At 40.3% G+C, this 18,560-nt stretch overlaps 1 protein-coding gene across 3 annotated transcripts in view; it reads right to left on the bottom strand.

The window, feature by feature from the left end:
* Positions 1 to 13,913, bottom strand: part of LNPEP (leucyl and cystinyl aminopeptidase) — an 89,297-nt gene extending 75,384 nt beyond the window's left edge. The window contains exon 1 of one of the 3 annotated variants that reach the window (XM_027037412.2): positions 13,723 to 13,913. In XM_027037412.2, coding sequence (XP_026893213.1) covers positions 13,723 to 13,741 — 19 coding nt within the window. In that variant the 5' untranslated portion in view covers positions 13,742 to 13,913. Of the gene's footprint in view, positions 1 to 10,257; positions 10,351 to 12,840; positions 13,180 to 13,722 lie in introns of those variants that run through there. The other 2 variants (XM_015065587.3, XM_053225144.1) reach the window with 2 other exon arrangements.
* Positions 13,914 to 18,560: the final 4,647 nt, after the last annotated feature.

The following is an 18,560-nucleotide window of genomic DNA, read 5'->3' as shown; positions in this document are numbered from 1 at the left end:
TTCTCTCGTAGGTATAGGGGAGTTCTCCATAGGCTACACGCACGACATGAGATACAACAGACTGAATGCAAATCTGAAAATCCAGTTGTGTTCTATTAAGCCAGACATTAAAGAGACTTGCAACAATGTAAGATAATTCCTCCCCTAATTTGTTTTGGAGGATAGCTATTTTTATTTAAAAATGTCATTTTTTTTATTGTCACTATGAAATTTACTAATTTTTATTTTTAAAAAAAATGTTCAGTGCTAATTTCTAGTACAGTAAATATCTAGACATATAAACAAAATCTCCTAGAGATTCACAATAATTTGTAAGAGTATAAAAGGGGTCCCGAGACCAAAATACTTAAGAAGCATAACTCTTGCTTTTAAAGATAAATAAAAAATTCCCAAACTCTCCAGATACCACAATTCAAGCACTGAAGTTTCATTATACTGTTTGAAAAAGCATATAGAGTAAATACATGAAGAAAAATAAATACAGATGGTCTGTATAACTTTATACAAGGGTACAAGGGGTTTTGAATCATCCTGGATTCCTGGGTTCAGAAAAAAAGAACTGAACCATTTGTGTTTCTTTCAGCATCCTTAGGAAGAAGGAATGTAGACTCTAACCATTTGTTCCTATGGAAAAATATAATCTTCTTTACCTTGAGATAAACAAACGGTCCAAAATATGGCTGCCTATGTTCCCGAAAATTCACGTGCTGACATGCATGTGTAACCCCAATGCAACTGTATTTGGAGACAGGGCCTTTAAAGAGATAATTAAGGTTAAATGAAGTCATGGGGGTGGAGCTGATAAGACGGGTGTTCCTGTAAGAAGAGGAAGAGCCTCGAGAGCTCTGTGCAGAGGAAAAGCCATGTGAGGACACAGCAAGAAGGTGGCCATCTGCAAGCCAGGAAGGGGACTTTCACCAGAAACCAACCATGCTGTCACCTTTACCTTGGACTCCCAACCTCCATAACTGTAAGAAAATAACATTTCTTTGGTTTAAGCCACCCAATCCTGTAGTATTTTGTTATGGCAGCCTGAGCTAATACACTGCCTATACCATTTCTGTGTTATAACTCCATAAATATACTGAGACGGGGAGGGATATTTTTAAGAGGGAAGGAGATGTTGAATAAATATCTTCACAGTTTACATATCATAATTTATGTTACTTGGCCACTAAGGAGTTGTTTCAGGTTTTTTCTCAAAATGTCATTTAATTTTTATCCTTTGATTAACCTCGGGACAGAAACCCACATTTTCTTCCTCCTGGTTAGTGTCATGTCTAATATTCATACTTTCATATCTCAGCTCATGCTGTAATACACTTCAACCATTAGTTATTCTGTTGTGTCGACTAATAACCCCTGCCTCTCAATGGTTTTGCCTGATTGACAGCCATGATGTAGTTTCACCTACTCTATTCTACCCATAAGGCCACATGAATGTTTATACATGGCCAATTCATGACTTCTTCCCAATTCTGGGATAGTAGGAAATTCCTTTTTAAAAGTCTCATTTAACTGGCTTGGGATTTGTCTTTGTGGCTCACTAATGAAGGGCAAAGTCCCCAAGAGTAGGCCAGCCACAAGGCCCCACAGGACTGCAAGAAAAGAAACTGATTTAACTGCATCACTTTGGTCTCAAATGCAAACCTGCTAACCTTCATCTTGCTTCCCCTCAAACACTATGACCATTTCTTATTTAGCACTATCTTCCCAGTACAAAGCACAGGATCTGAAAAAGCAGGTGCTGGAAAGGCGTTTCAGTGGAAAATAAAGCTGAATGAGCACTGATAAGAATATTCAAAAAAAACTGGTTTGGAATTACTCTACTTGTCTTAGAGAAATTTAAAGAAAAAGGAAAAGAGCACTGAAATTCAACCTTACTTGGGAAAAAAAATTGAAAAAGTAAAAATGAAACACAACTGTTACTTAAAGTTTGTTCTGGAGTTGCATGAAGTAATATTAGTCTCAGATAACCTTTAATGTGCATCTAATATGTGTATCTAATGTGTGGAGCACTATGTTGGGTACCAACTCTATTAGGAACCAAATATAGGACAACTGTGTGCTTTCTGTCATATGTAATTGATGGTTCCTGGCTGAACAGGCATGTACATTTATACAGAACAGGAAATGTGGTTTTCACCATTCCGAAAATGGAGTCATAAACAAATGGTACCTCTGCTTTCATAATATACCATTTATGCCTCTTTGAACATTCTTGGGAAGAAACATGAACTCCAATAACTTATTCCTGTGAGAAAACACTATTTTCTGAACACTGAGGCTTCCTAGGAACAATTGTGACTCAAGGAGAGGAATGCCTCTACTATGTTCCCATGCAATCCAGCCATACAGCCATTTAAAGGATTATTTCTTACTTCCTTCACCTTGCTGTTGTTCAAAATCACTACCTTATATGATTCAGAAGTTCAGGATATTATCTTAGTGAGGAAAAAAACCCAACAACAACAACAGGCAACAGGCCCAGAGACTTCTGGCAGGGTGGATGGAGGTAGGGAGATAAATTGCCATAAATCACAACAGACTCTCAGAGCCAAAGAGGGGCTGCCAAGTTACATTCCTTTAGCAAAAATAATAACAAAATACAGTGTCACAGGTACTAGCACAACTATAAATTCACTAGTAAAACTAGTTTCTTATTAAGCTTCTGTGAGGACACAAACAAAACAGGTAAGAATTTAAACACATTATATTATAGACATGTTTGTTTGCATTCCCGATGTCTGAAATACAGGCCTTGTTACCAGTTAAAGAAGTACCTTTATTCTATACCTTCATGTTAACACTACCCCTTTTAGTCTTGAATTCCTAACTGTTTCAACCCCACCCAAGAGACAAAATATATTTAATACCTGATTTAACACCGAAACAAGTTCTACTTGTATGAAGTGTGTATGAAGCGAGGTGTGCTTATTCCATTTGCTTGACAGAAAAAGAACTAAACTGGATGTAGAAATGAATAGTTCCTCTACTCTTAGGCAACACTTCCCTCTAAGTGTTACAAATGCATAATTGTTAACAAATATGAAATGGAAAGAATCCTATACTGACCTAAAGCCTTTAGTAAACAAGATACAAGAAATATCATTTGTGGCCCAACTTTCAAAATCTCACTATGGCAGGAATGTGCCATATCACCATGTCTCCTAGACCTCAGTGATATCAGAAAAAGTTTTGAGCTTCTGTGCACATTTTAGTTTTTTAACTAAACATATTAAAACATCTTGATATTATCTTTTTTTTTAATTTTTTAATGTTTATTAATTTTGAGACAGCGACAGAGTGTGAGCGGGGGAGGGGCAGAGAGAGAGAGGGAGACACAGAAACTGAAACAGGCTCCAGGCTCTGAATGATCGGCACAGAGCCCGACACCGGGCTCGAACCCACGAACTGGGAGATCACGACCTGAGCCAAAGTCAGATGCTTAACCGACTGAGCCACCCAGGCACACCGATATTATCTTTAAATAAGAGTCACAGAGCCAGTGAGTAAGGAGCCAGGATTTGAAGGCCGGCAGTATGAATTACTTTGCACTATTATGCTACACGATAGTAGTCTTGCAAAAGGAGGTAGATTCATGGGTAGATCTCCAAATGAAAAAATAAAAGTATAAAACCAAAACTATTTAAGGAAAGCAGTGTGGGATAGGACCAGTGCTCCTCCAAACCTGACCGTTTTCAAAGAGAGTATACTAAATTGTGTGTTCATATACCTTTTTTCAAAATTTATTCTGCTGTATGTAAGCTTTCCAAGGGCAGACAGAGACAATACTGCACTCTTACTTGACTCCAGCTTTAAGAATAAAGCTTAGGGGCCACCTGGGTGGTTCAGTCGGTTAAGCATGCAACTTCGGCTCAGGTTATGTTCTCGCGGTTCATGGGTTTGATCCCCTTGTCAGGCTCTGTGCTGACAGCTCAGAACCTGGAACCTGCTTCGGATTCTGTGTCTCCCTCTATCTGCCCCTTCCCCACTTGCACTCTCTCTCTCTGTCTCTCAAAAATGAATAAATGTTAAAAAAAAAATTAAAAATTAAAAAAAAAGAATAAAGCTTGGAACAAGTTAGCACATAGTGAAGGTATATTTTAATATACTTATTTGAGAAAGGTATCCTTTTAAAAACTATTATTTTTTAAAAGAAGAGATAAGTAGGGACCTGTCAAAAACAAATTTAAAAAATACTTGTTAACTGATGCAGTTTAAAATGGTATGCAAGAAGAATCTGTATTAAAATATTCCCTCTGGGCTTCTTCTCTGACCCCCAGTGCTGATTCCCCAAAAGAAGAACGGACCAAGGAGACATGGAACACTAATTTTGGTTTGTAATATTTTTAGTCTTGATAAGAAATGAAGAAAAGCATTAGCAAGATGTAAAAAGGAAGAAATTCAAAATGAAAAAAGTAAATAAAGAACAACAAAAATACATTTGAATCCCGGTATTACCTGGTTTCTATAAAATAGACTTAAGACAAAGCATTCATCTAAAACAATTTTTCTACAATAAATTCTGTGTGTGTGTGTGTGTGTATTCATTTCTGTATTTATTTTCTCTAGTTGTTAGTTATATGGAATAAAGAACCAAGAAAATATAAAATTTACAATAATGTACAAAGTCCTAGCAATAACCATTTAATTCTACTGAACAACCATCATTCAAAAACACTGTCAATTCCACAGAGGAAATACTCTACTTAAAATTCTGGCCAGAGGGCACCTAAAACACATCAATTTAACAAATGCAACAAGATATCCCATGGACTAAAGAATACAGACAAACAGTACAGAGTATTGTCATAAGGATCAGAATTCACAAAAAGACATGCCATTTTATTCACTTAAAAGTTAGCTAATATTCTTATGGGGAAAAATTAAAATTATTGTAGCTTAGTTTTCAATTTTCTTTTCTTTTCTAGGCTAAATTATTTACCATAATGTTTATATTTATATTGAATTTGTCCTCCAATCAAATTTATAATCTTTATCACATATAGCAATTTTTAAAATATTTCCTTATAACATAAGTCCCACAGTCCTTGACAATCCTCAGGGCACCTCTGAGAAAGATTTAGCCATAAAAAGTAATTGAAATTGTCAATGCATCCTAAATACTTATGCTCATCAATCTTTCAGGTAAATCTACATAACTACAAATACTTTGTAAAGATTTAAAGCTAAAAGGTTTATTTTTAATTCCATCAAATATTTGGATATAGTTCCAAAAGAATCTTAACGTATCATAATTCATTATATAAAATGAAAAATGGCATTAGGCATAAAAAATACCTGTGAGTGATTTAAAGAGAATGCCTATCACCGAATGAGATCTGCAAAGAAAATTTATGAGGACTCTTCAGTGTATGCAGAATGCTTTTGAGCTAGAAAATACCTCAATTGGTGAATAAATTTGCTAGACCTGATGTCAGAGGGATTTGAAAAAGAACTATTTTGCTGATAATTCTGAAATACTTTTCCATCTGACTCATCAGACTGATAAAATTCAAGGTAAATGATAATCTTAAATCTTCATAGTAAAAACTTTGCCATCAATTTACAACTTGCTGAGGGTTAATTTGACTATCATTAACCCATTGAAAAATATAGTGGTGATTATCCAAAAGTCTGGGATTATAGCTACATTTTTGTCCACCAATAGTCACTGTCATTTCATTATCTGCCAAGAAAAGCTTCTATGCGTGAATTCAAGTTTTTATCTCAACAATGTTTCCTGAATTGGCAGTTAATTAAACTACAACCATGTACTGAACTGCAATGAACTGCACTAGAGCAAAGTTAGCCACACTGTAGTGAACATGTGCTTATTTCTACCTACTTCAAAACACTATCATCTAATCCCCAAGTCAGACTGGACCCTCCTTCTATGTTCAAGTATTTTTCTGTGTGCTTCCTCCAAATGAAAACTTACAAGCTTCTCACAGTAACCTGTACTAAGGAAGATGGATGTGAGGCTGCTGTTGTAAACAGCAAAGCATTTCTTATTCCTACTAACACTCACTACATCCACGCTGAGTTTTCTTAATCTAGCCAGCCAATCTAGATACTGAAAGGACAATGTCAGTGGCCCAAAGGACTTAGGTACTTAGCACTTAGTTTAAAGGGCAGAGAAAATACTGCTAATAAGTATAAAAAGGAAGCAGCCCAAGCTCATGGACATTATTTTGATAAATGTTGGACATACTCATTCCTTCCACCAGGCTCTAAGGTCCACAGCAGCCCCTCTAAATCACTGAGGGCATTCTGACAATTATGGAACAAGAAGAAACCAGACAAGGATCAAACCACTTCTGCCTTCGAATCCCACTACCAATACCAAGTTAAAGAAAGATCTTTAAAACAGTTAGCTCTCTTCAATCACTCCCACTAATCACCATGCATTTTTCCTCTGAAAAAAAACCCTGGAGTGGTGCAAAGCTGTTGAGATGATGACTGTTCTAACAGCTATTTTAAATCTTAGGAAATAAGTTTCAGCTGTGAGAAATACCATAACCCCCCCCCCCCCCCCCAAAGCTTCCCTGCCCACCTGAAAGTTGGTCTAGGACAGTGAATGCCTAAGACAGTTGTTTACGAAACACTACCACAGAGCCCTGGCCATTATTTGCTGCAAGATCTAGGAAGGAAAGGAGCACACCCAACCCACAAAGATACCCATTCTCTCACTGTAGTTGTCATTCTCCTTTAGCCCAGTTTATGAAATTCTCCCCAGAGAAGCATAAGGAAGCCTTTAACTCCCTTCATCCCAGATCACTGGTTTGGCCTCCCTGACAGCACCAGGGGGCTAGAAAAAACTCTGGTCTGTCCAATCCCCAATCCACAAAAGTCCAGACAACTGGCTTAAATTTTGTTTTGGTGACTGCATTCTTGAAATATGTGGAAGGAATGCCCAGGAGACCTTCATTAAGCAATAATACACACTAAAGGAAAAGACTTCAAAGAGCCTTGTACAATTGAACTTACTTCTCCATTGTTTTTTCAAACTCCCTTAGAAGCCTGAATTTTCTTTATTTGGTCAATGAACTGGTTTCCTCCAAGTTTAGATGCAAGGGTTGAAATTTTTAAAAAATAAATTGGTTCATAGGGCACCTGGGCGGCTCAGTGGGTTAAGCAACTGACTTCAGCTCAGGTCATGATCTCACAGTTCATGGGTTTGTGCCCTGGATCCAGCCCTGTGCTGACAGCTCAGTTCAGATTCTCTGTCTCCCTCTCTGCCCCTCCCCCACTAGCACTCACTTTCTCTCAAAAATAAACAAACATTAAAAAAGACTTAAAAAAAAGTAGGGGCACCTGGGTGGCTCAGTCGGTTAAGCATCTGACTTCAGCTCAGGTCATGATCTCACAGTCTGTGAGTTCAAGCCCTGCATCGGGCTCTGTGCTGACAGCTCAGAGCCTGGAGCCTGCTTTGGATTCTATATCTCCGTCTCTCTCTGCCCCTCCCCTGCTCATGCTCTGTCTCTCTCTGTCTCAAAAGTAAATAAAAATATTAAAAAAAAAATTAAAAATATAAATTGGTTCATTGTTCACTCATAAGCATCAGTACAAAAGTGGAGCAAAAACAGGTAATAAAAAACAGTGACTACTATCGTGATAGTCCTACAGAGTCCATGGTTCTTAGGGGCACGTGGGTGGCTCAGTAGGTTAAACATCTGACTCTTGATTTCAGCTGAGGTCATGATCTCACGGTTCATGAGACTGAGCCCCACCTCAGGCTCCATGCTGATAGTGTGGAGCCTGCTTGGGATTCTCTCTCCTGCCCGTCTCTCTGTTTCTCTCAAAATAAATAAATAAACTTAAAAAAAAAGTCAATGGCTCTATATTCTTCACATTCAGTAAAGAGAACAGTCTTAACTCACAAGTGACTATGCATTTTCTGACTATGATAGAGAGAAGTATGTAGCATGATTAAACTTGTGTCAAATGTTTTCTATCTCCTTCTAAGGTTTCCAAATGCCATTCCTAACTCACTCATCCCCTTACTCAATTCCTTTTGTCTAATCAGTCCTTTTGTCTACTTGCCCCTTCCAAACCCAACTCCTCCATCTTTTGACCTCATACATCAGTGTCCTGCTCCCCAAACTAAACTAACTTCTCAAAGATTTGCAAGACTCAAGGTATGACCATTTTGGAAATCTCTGCCTTATCAGTTTCCCCCTTTACCTTAAATCTCTACATTTCTCTCATCTTCATCACTAATTCTCTTAAGTCTCAATTTTCCCTAAATATCTTTGGTTTCAAAGTCCTACAGGTGCTACCAGGACAATCACGAAAGGATTACAACAACAAATAAGGCTGCAAGGGAATCCTGACCATCCTTCCATAGATTCAGGAACAAGAACTATTTTGTTTCTGTCATATTTACTGCACAGAAACACCAGGGCAATGAGCAGCTTTTTTTTTTTACAAAGGCCACCAGATATACAAGGAGCTGAACCACCACAAAGGCTCCCAAATTTCCCTCCATTCTCATTCCTGGTTTCCTGTGAATGCTCAGAAAAGATATATAGCTAGAGACTCAAATTTAAAAAAAAAAAAAAAAAAAAGAAAGAAAAGAAAAGAAGAAAAGGAAAGGAAAGGAAAGGAAAGGAAAGGAAAGGAAAGGAAAGGAAAGGAAAGGAAAGGCAAGACAAGACAAGACAAGACAAGGCAAGACAAGGCAAGACAAGGCAAGGCAAGACAAGGCAAGACAAGACAAGACAAGACATTCTCTGGTTGCTCCAATAATATTATGGAAAGATCTACTGGTATTATTAGCTCTAGCTCCGACTTCCTACAGTTTTCAAGACATGAGGTAACTACCTGACAGAACATGGCTACACTGTCCTCATCTCTACTGCCAAAAGCCATGGGCCCAATGTAGCTCCATCACAACTTCAAGGGTAACCTTGGATAAATTCCTTCATATCTCAATTTCCTAACGCTTTCACAGACAGGGTTGAAAATGTTTTCATTCCTTAACAGGAGTATTATACCGCATCATTAGAAATGTGAACTTATTGGTGGCAAATGTTATATGAACAGGTTTTAATACAATTCTGTACATTTATTTCATAATTAGAAAACTATCTTAACGTTTTATTGTTTTGTTTGTTTCTTCTAGATTTCTTAGTTTTATATTAGCATGAAAGCAAAACTAGATTCTTCCATTTCATTTCTCTCATTGAAGTCAGCATTACCTGATAACAGGTTTGTGGGTTTCTTGCAACTGTGCCCAGCAGAAAATCTACTTGTAAGTGGGCGTTCAAAAAACAGTGTTTGAATGAACTCCTGAAGAGGAAATCACCCCTGGCTTATTTTCTATATGGTAATTTCCTTATAACCAATCTCTCTAGTTATATATCTTTCAATTCTCAAGGATCATCTGTAGATAAGCTTATTTTAATTGCTCCTAAAATATGCTGTTTGTCTCAAGACACTCCTTTTTTTGGAAATTGTTACAAAGCAAAGGACTATGCCCCCGCCCCCACTGTTTTCCTTAAAAACTGGATAGTTTCTAGTTACAGCCTCAACCCTAGAATATTAAATCATGTTAATACTTGATTCCTATACAGTCCTATTTCACTTAAATGAAACAGAACATTCAAGACAGAGGATAAAAACATATTTTAACTTCAATCACATAGAGAAACTATGATCTTCCATTTTTTAAGGATTTTCTTTCAACATGGTTATTTATCACAAAAGAAATAGTGTGTGTGTATATATATATATGTATATATATATACATATATATATATACACACATACATATGGTAAGCTCATATTTTTGACAGATGATGCTAATTTTTTTTAAAGAAATGCATAACTATAGGACAAGTGTTATTTGTAAGATAAAAAGATGGGAGTGCCTGGGTGGTTCAGTCCTTTAAGCGGCCAACTTTGGCTCAGGTCATGATCCAACTTCCTTTGGCTCAGGTCATGATCTCATGGTTCATGGGTTCGAGCCCCTCATTGAGCTCTCTGATGTCAGCGTGGAACCCGCTTCAGATCCTCTGTTCCCCCCCCCCGCCCCTCCCCATTCACGCTGTCTCTCAAAAATAAACATTTAAAAAAAAGATGAAATCACAATTTTATACTACAACCTATGAATATCTAATTTGTTGTCCAACTTCTCATTTTGGAAGTTGGGTAATATTTTTGATTGGATGCCAATCTAAAAACAAAAACAAAACCAGTTTCTAAGACAGGTAAATCCCCCTTGTTTGATCATAAACCAGGTTGTAGTACCAAAGTGATTCCTTGGGGCTTTGTTCATAAGAAAAAAAGACAAACTGTTTAACTTATGTTTTCAGTTCTGGGACTTCAAAATATCAATGCTTCTCCATCCTCTAGATACCACAAACTAGAAAGCAAAGGGGAAAAACATATAAATACATATACACAAAAACATATACATATATGTGTATGTTTATATATAAACGTGTGTGTGTGTGCATATATATATATATATATATATATATATATATGGCAGGAAAAGAAGTCCTTTTCGATCAGTACACATCTAAATCCTGAATTTGCCTACCTAATAAAGTTCTCAAAAGCTCCCTTCTGGTGAATACTTCTAGTATCCTCAAAATTAAGTTGTACATTTCTAGGCCCAACCTCAGTCCTCCTTAATCATATTCTAAGAGTGAGCCTTGGTATTTACATTCCTTAACATGAATTTAAATTATTCTGAAATACCCAAATCCTACATGTAAATGAGAATAAAGAAATAAAGAGAAATAAAGCTACACAGTCATCAAATAACCACTTGCCCTAATCTAGTACATCTATCAAAAGACCTAGAGAATTGCCAGCAATTTTTTGTTTTGTTTTTGGTAATATATAAATTACTACTTCTTAAGAGTTTCACCTCTAACTGCCTAACAGGACATAATAGCTACTGCCAAATAATCTTTAGTACTGGTCCAGTGCATCTTTCTCCCCATAAAAAGTCACCAAAAATCCAAAACCAAACTGGATATCCAGTCTTCAATGTAATTGTCAGCAGTCCCTTCCGAGGGCAAGATCAAAAATATCTCCTGAGCCTAATGGTACTAGGATTCCTTCTTATAAGCCCTTTCTGTAGGTAAGCATATTAAATAGATTACAGCAGTATGTTAGCTGGACAGGTTAACATAGGATACTCATCAAATGAACCCATTATCAGCAGGCAGAGAGCAGTGCCCAAGAAAAATGAGCCACACACACAGCCAGTTTTGACAGAAAACTGGGAAAGCAGAGAAAGTCATATTGGAATCAATGCGTACTGACAGCCAAATGACAAAACAAACTAAATGTGCCTCCTTTACAAATTTCTAGGTCAGAGGGTGAAACCATTGACAAGATTTTAATTGGAAGCTATGTGGTTCTGAACTGCTGAAAATGGTTTTGTTAAGCTCTCACACCTCTCTATATATGTAGGGATATATCAAAAAGTGGTGAAGATTTTATTAAAAGAGGATGAATCTGCAATAAAAGCCAATATCAAGCTCAGTAAATCCTGTGATTATAAATTCAATGGATAATGAAATACTCTACACCAAGACACCCAGACCTAGGGGAGAAGAATTAGATGTACCTATCCTTTGTACTCAACAGGATTAAGTACAAAGATAAACATACTTTCCACTATACCAATTCCTGTTTAAAGACACTAGAAAATTGTACAGCTATCCTTCCAAAGTTCTGAAATAAATAACCAGTCCAGTGCTTAAACCTGAAAAGCACTTTAAATGGCTAGGAGCTAATTTTTTTTTTTTTTTTTTTTTTACTTTAGATATTGTAGTTTCTGTTTCTTTGTAAAGGACACTAGATAAGCTTCCAAGGAGTGATTAACATATTAAAATGATGCACTGTCAAACTGTCTCCAACAGATTCTGGAAATCTGGAAGACTGATAGGAAAAGGATTAAAAATCCAATTTCCTACATAAAAGTTAAAGCACTGCTTCCTTTTTGTTCTTCTCTCTGGGACTTTCCATTCACCTCTCAAATGTGACAATTGGCAAGTATTCACATCTAGAGGAACATGTTTTAAGCGGAGAAAAGGCCCTAGTTCAAACACTTGAGAATGTACTTTAATTCTGGAGGCACAGGTCCACCACATCAGCTAGCAATAATCTTAACCAAATGGGTGACTCAGCCTTGTTGTGGGGAATTTTTTTAAGTGAAAGTTCACATTTAAAATCCTACAAACATGAAAGCTCCAAGTATTCTAACCAGGACAAAGAAAAAGCCTTGGAATAGTCATTTGAAAGGATTTAATGATTTGTATCAAACATATTTTACACTAAAATACTAGATAGTCTCAAAGTTTACTTTTAGCTCAAATTTTCCTTAATTCTTGGTAACTTTACCCGACTATTTTTAGAGCAATAGTAATAACAAATAGAACCTGAACGAGAAAAAAAAAATTCAGAAATAAAGTTGTCATCTTTAAGCCTAATTAGTACAGACAGGAAGATGGCAGTAGAATAAAGCATTCTGAATTAAGGACAAGGAGAAAAGAAGGAGTAATTCAAGTAATTCACAGTCCCATGAATGAAGCACAGCATACGACAAAGTCTGGCTACGGTTTGGGATATAGTGGACAATGTCTCTGTCTCTTGAGTGGCAAGTGACCCACCTAAACAGGAGTAGATGTTGGCTTCTATTAATGCGACAAACTGTCTACCTGAAGTAACCAACCACCCGCAAGAAAACACATGTCAACTAGGGACTAAATCGTCTAGTTTCGCTGTGAATTCTCCCTTACTGGCAGTACTCCTACTCTCTGCCCCAAAAGGGAATCCATATACTCAACGCCACAAAATGGTAACGCATCTCACCCCTATATTGTGACTCTGGCACTTCTGGTCCAAACAAAAGCCATCGGTTTTAACTAGGGTGGGATTTATTCTGTCCATTCAGTACAGAGCTGTGGCTGTTTGCAGGGCATCCTGCAGGCTCCTGCTTTGACTCTCCCCTCAAGTCACATTGTGATATCACCATGACGGACCCCTGATATTTCATGAGCCTTAGACTGAAACACTGGTATTATCAGAAACCCGTGAAGGGGAGCTTGAACGCCCTGCGGAGTGCCTCAGCAACAGAGGGGAGGGTGCCAATGCGGGCGGGCACCTATTGGGCACAGAACAGGACTATGCAAGCCTTTCCGCAAGTTTCCCTTCCTTCCACTAAATTAACCTGCAAAGCCCCCCACCCCCCACCCCGCCCCATTAGGAAAAGTCACGCCGGCAACTCGAGGAAGGACAGGGGAGACCTCTCTCCTTGCACCACAGAAGTTTGGTTTGGCAGTGACCGAGGCTTAACCCTTCCTGCCAAAGAGCCGAGGCCGACACCCGTCTTCTCCAGGGGCAAACCCTGGCGGCCAACTTTCCCCTCCTCTGCGCAAAGCAACCTAAACTTTGCTGTTCGCCCACCTGGCCGCGCAGCGGGTCTGGCGGCACCCGACGCCTCCTGAACCTCGGCAGGCGATGGCACTGACCTTCACGCCAGCCCCTAGTCCCGCGCCGGCCTCTGCCCGCCCGCCCACCCACCCCAGCCTCTAGCTGCCTTCCCCAGTCGGCTTCCACCGCCCCTAAACCCTCGTAGGAAGAAGCCCACGGTGGCGAGCGACTGCAGCCCGACCGACCCCGCGTGTCACGACAGCCAATGTCCCTCTGCTCCCCAGAGAGTCCCGGCCCCGACGCCTCTGGCTGCCTACTCACCGTTAGTAAAGGGATCCATTTTCCCCCCGCCGCGGCTCCTTACAGCCTAAGCGCCCAAGCTTCCTACTCCAAGAACCGAAGCGGCCCTGTCGACTGAGCATGCCCAGCGCGGCCGCGGAGGGCTGTCGGGGAGGTGCAGCTAGGGGCGGCGCCGCTCCGCCGCTCTGAGGTTCCGCTGCTCCGGGTTTTGCAACAGCTGCAGAAAGAGCGAGGGAGGCCGGAGGGAAAAACACCGCACCGCCCGAGGCCACCTCTCCAGAGAGGAAGGGGAGGAGCAGGTTAGAGCTGGGGGCAGCCTCGTGGGCGGGGCCCGATGAGGCCCCGCCCTTCCAGGAAGTGGGGCTGCTCGAGCTCTTCAGTGCTGGAGGACAGTAGTCAGTCATTTAGCAAATGTGACGGTCTACTGCGTGCCGGCCCGGCGAAGTCTTAGGCGCCGGAGCCGGACACTGCGCCCAAAAAACAACGACCATTGCCCCTCGTAGTGGACATTGCACAGACAGACAATAAACAGACACAGAAGGCACACAAGACTGAAAGATTGGTCCCGCTGAGCATTAAAGGGTGATGTGATGGAGAGAGAGTGGAGAACTAATTAAGACGGCGTGGTGAAAAGAGGCCTTGCTGAGAGGTGCCACTGAGACAGCGATCTGAAGGCAGAGCTCGCGCCTGCGGGCGCAGGTCGCTCCCCGGAATGCGAAGCTTCGGTTTCCCTGGGGAGACTGGTTCCAGATTGCTCACTTCGCCAAGGCCCGAGGGAGTAGGGGCTGTGGGTCATGCCCTCAACAGAGTGGTCCCCTGCGGTCGTTGGCCAGCAAACTGAAGCAAGGGCGAGGACCCCGCAGGGTCCGAAATGCCCGGGTTCAAGTCCTCAGGCCACAGGTTCCGGGCGCGGCCTCTACATGCAAGCAGATCACAAAACCTGGCTCTGGATTCCCCCGGGCTGCAGGCGCCGCAGTTTGTGAGCAGAAGGCCTGCCGGAGCCTAGCTTTGAATCAACACCTGCGGCTCCCTTGGGTGCAGCTGCTGGGGCCCGCGGACAGACCTGGCGGAGCAAGGTTGGAGAAACGGAAACTCTCTTAGCCTGTCCCGCCTCTTCTACTCGCGCCATTGCCTCCAATCCCGAGACAGCATTGTTTTCAATGTCAAATCCAGGCATACCCGACGAACCTTCGGAATGGAAGAACCAGGGGCCCAGTGAGCCCCGAGTTCGTGGGGACCCGCCTCCTTATCCCTTGTTCGAAATGGCATCGCCGCCACGCTCGCAGCGAAAGCCTCGGCCCTCCCAGCGCGCAGCCACAGCCTCCTTTCCCTCCTCCACTCCCGCAGCCCTGGCCCCTGCAGCGACTTGGCTCTGGCTGTGCCTCCCTGCGCCTGCCAACTGTCACACACTCCTCCGTGGCTGTCAAAAGCAGGACGTCGGGTGCAAACAAGCCGCCGACAAGCGCAAACAGCCTGGGCAAACAGGGACGCCTGGGGTGCCGTTTAACCCGCACGGAATTAGAAATTAGGTTTTAGAGAAGTGAAATATATGTGCAATATTGTATTTTTGAATGTCAGTTGTACTAAATCACCCACTTTCCACTCACGCTGTAAAACCGCCAATGGATACAATAAAAGTGAAACTCCTGGTCTAACTCTGGAACCTCATCTACACTTGCTAACGATGTTTTGGCCACAGAGGCCTTCTTTCAGCCCCTGGAAGTCCCCAAATTCTACCCGGCATTGTTAGCTATTCCTCTTGCATGTTCCTTGCACAAGAAGGATCCCTTCTGCCTGGTACTTCGCCTGCTGGTATCTTCTTGTCATTTAGGTCTCAGCTCAAATGTCACCTCTGCAGAGAGCCTTTACCTGACCACAGTAGAAAATAGCCACATAGTGTCTTCTCTAAAGACAGGTCCCTCTTCTCTTTTCTTCACAGCACTCATCACTCTCTGAAACAATGTTTCTGTTTGTTGTTTCATTATTCTCAAACTCCCTCTCAAGAATGTAAGCTCCATGACTGCAGGGTCATTACCTTTTAAGGGCTGTATCGTACCGAAGATAAGTATGCCATAAATAATTTATGAATGAATTTGTGAACAGATGCGATGGTAGTTAGAGTTCTAGTTCACTTGGAATGTTGAAAACTCTGCCAGAGAACATCTCTGTATTGAGTGCTGTCTTTGTGATCAGTCCAGAGAAGATGTCAATCTTAGGATACCTCAAAGCTGCTCTCTCCCTACTGTGTTAAAGATAATCAGAGGCCTTAGGCTGCCTCCTCCCCCAGGCACTTCAGAAGCCCAAACAGGAAGTGAACCACATGATTGGTGCCATCCATCTGTGCTCAGATATTATATAGTATTCGCAGTGCTCGGATATTATATAGTATACGCAGGGCCGGATTTTGTTAAAAGAACTCTACATCTTATATTGCTCAGAAAAATAGACTCATCCTTATACTTTAGGTCATGACATGTTCTCTTGGAGTTATTTTTGCAGTCAAAGCACTTAATATCAGAGATATTTAAAACTCCCCAGAGTGTCAAATCACCTCATCTCACCTTACCTGTAAGCTAGAGTCTATCATGCTTTTAAGTGTGAAACACGTTATCTTGTGTTTTGTCTTAAATACTTTAATTCTGCAGAGACTTGTGGTAAAAATGCTTCACCACTGTGTGGCAAATATAGGTGGGTCATGTCTACCTGAGATTTCTTTGAAATAGAGATAAATAATTTCTTTGTCCTCTTTGCCAACCTCTTGCCTCCCACCCCTCCCATTCCTACACACACACACACACACACACACACACACACACACTCATACACACAGACATTAAGGACATTTAAAACTTGTGGCTTTGTAATGGAGGTAAAAGAAGTGAACAACTAAAATATTTCAGAATCCTGCCTACCCTCAAAAGAATAATAATAAATTTTGTTTTGCTGTATTCTGGGATTTCTTTCTGGGTATTTTTGTTTATTTGGATACCATTTTACATTTGACTTCATAAAGACTTTTTGAGGGAACACAGTTTGACAAATTTGCTATTGATTATGTGTCAGTCTTTAACTTCCTCTTCTCCTCCTACCCAGAGTTGCTTCTTTAAGGATATAATACTTTAAATTATAATGAAGTTATTATTCATTATCAGAGGAGATAGTGTGACATTATCTTCTATACCCATTTACTATTTTCAAAATTCTTGCTGCCTACCATTTAATATTTGAAAACCACAAATTTGGAGGACTAAACATAATATATAATAAATAACATGAAAGGAAAAAATATAAGCTCCCTGAGTAACAAATAGCTGTATTTATAAAAAGGCAGCAAATTTGGTAATCAATGGATATAGAAACATTTTTTTTAATCAAAATAAAGAATTTGGTCTGCCATGGATCAACTAATCCAAGTCTCAATTTAATGGATAAGATGAATTCTGGAGAGGCTGGAGGATTTATTCACAGTCCCATAGCAGACAGAGACTAGAAGTCAGGTGATCTGTGTTCTAAACCAATGCTCGGGAGTTTGTGGTTGCTTACCAATTCTCACAGGAAACTTAGGGTCATTGGCAATAATACACAAAAGGGATATGTAGTCAACAGAAATATAGCTAGCTTCATCCTACTAGAATACAGTTCCATTAATTATTTAATTAATATTCCTATTTAATTTGCTAATATTCCATGTGACCGTTTTGTTTAGCATTATTAAATATCTTTTCTAATTACTCTGAAATAAGCTAAACACTACCTTAATTTGGTGCAAAAATCTGAAAATGATATTTATTCAGCACTCTTTTTTTTAATTTTTGTTAATGTTTATTTATTTTTGACAGAGAGAGAGAGAGAGAGACAGAGCATGAGCAGGGGAGGGGCAGAGGGAGAGGGAGACACAGAATCTGAGGCAGGCTCCAGGCTCTGAGCTGTCAGCACAGAGGCTGACGCAGGGCTCGAACTCACAGATGGTGTGATCGTGACCTGAGCTGAAGTCAGACACTCAACGGAGTGAGCCACCCAGGTGCCCCTATTCAGCACTCTTGAATACACAGAGGATGATGCTTGTTTCCAGGACAAAGGTGACCACCATGAGGTTTCCAGTGACTCCAGACTCTACCCAGTCAACTTAAGGACCAGAGGAATCAGTGCCTCATTACATCCGTAGCCTATTTGCAACACACATGCTCTGCATCATTTAGTGATGTTTGAAGCTATAACAAATTAAGAAATGTTTAGAGCACTAAGGAAAGCAGAATAATTATGCAACAGAGTTCTTGTAGAGCTTAAACATTAGCAAAAAGATTCAGTTAAATAAACTAGAAGGTTATTAGAAAGGAACAGTTATATAGTAAGTCGGATGCTTTGAACTACAAGAATCAATATGCTGAATCAAACTAGCATGGACATCAAGGAAATTTTTCATCTCATGTTAAGTGCAGAGATAGAATAGTGTCTGGTCACAGCTCCCAACCTCACCGAGAACCCAGCTTCTCATTCTGTCTACTCTGTGAACAATTTTCCGAAAGACTGAGTGTCATGTGGACAAAAAGGGGGTTGCATCAGAGAAGGCAGAAGGAATATTTTCTTTGGTGTGTCTTCCTCAAGAGCAAGGAAACTTTTCTCAAAAATCCCCCATTAAGATTCTCCCTAGGTTTCAATTGCCAAAACTGCATTTTGTACATTTCTAAACCAATCACTAGAAATAAAAACAGGGTTACTATGAATGGTTCCTTACACAAAGTAGAGTTTAGGAATGCTGAGTTAGGATTACTTCCCTATTTCATATGGGAGAGGTGGGGGGATTTGGGCAAAATCATTTTTATTATTCAGAAGGGTGAAGGGAGGGTTAAGCAACCAAA

The sequence above is a fragment of the Acinonyx jubatus genome, chromosome A1 (genome assembly GCF_027475565.1).
Source record: "Acinonyx jubatus isolate Ajub_Pintada_27869175 chromosome A1, VMU_Ajub_asm_v1.0, whole genome shotgun sequence".
In the NCBI taxonomy this organism is placed as follows: Eukaryota; Metazoa; Chordata; class Mammalia; order Carnivora; family Felidae; genus Acinonyx; species Acinonyx jubatus.
The sequence above is the reverse complement of the archived record's forward strand: the minus strand, read 5'-3'. Positions and strand labels throughout refer to the sequence as shown.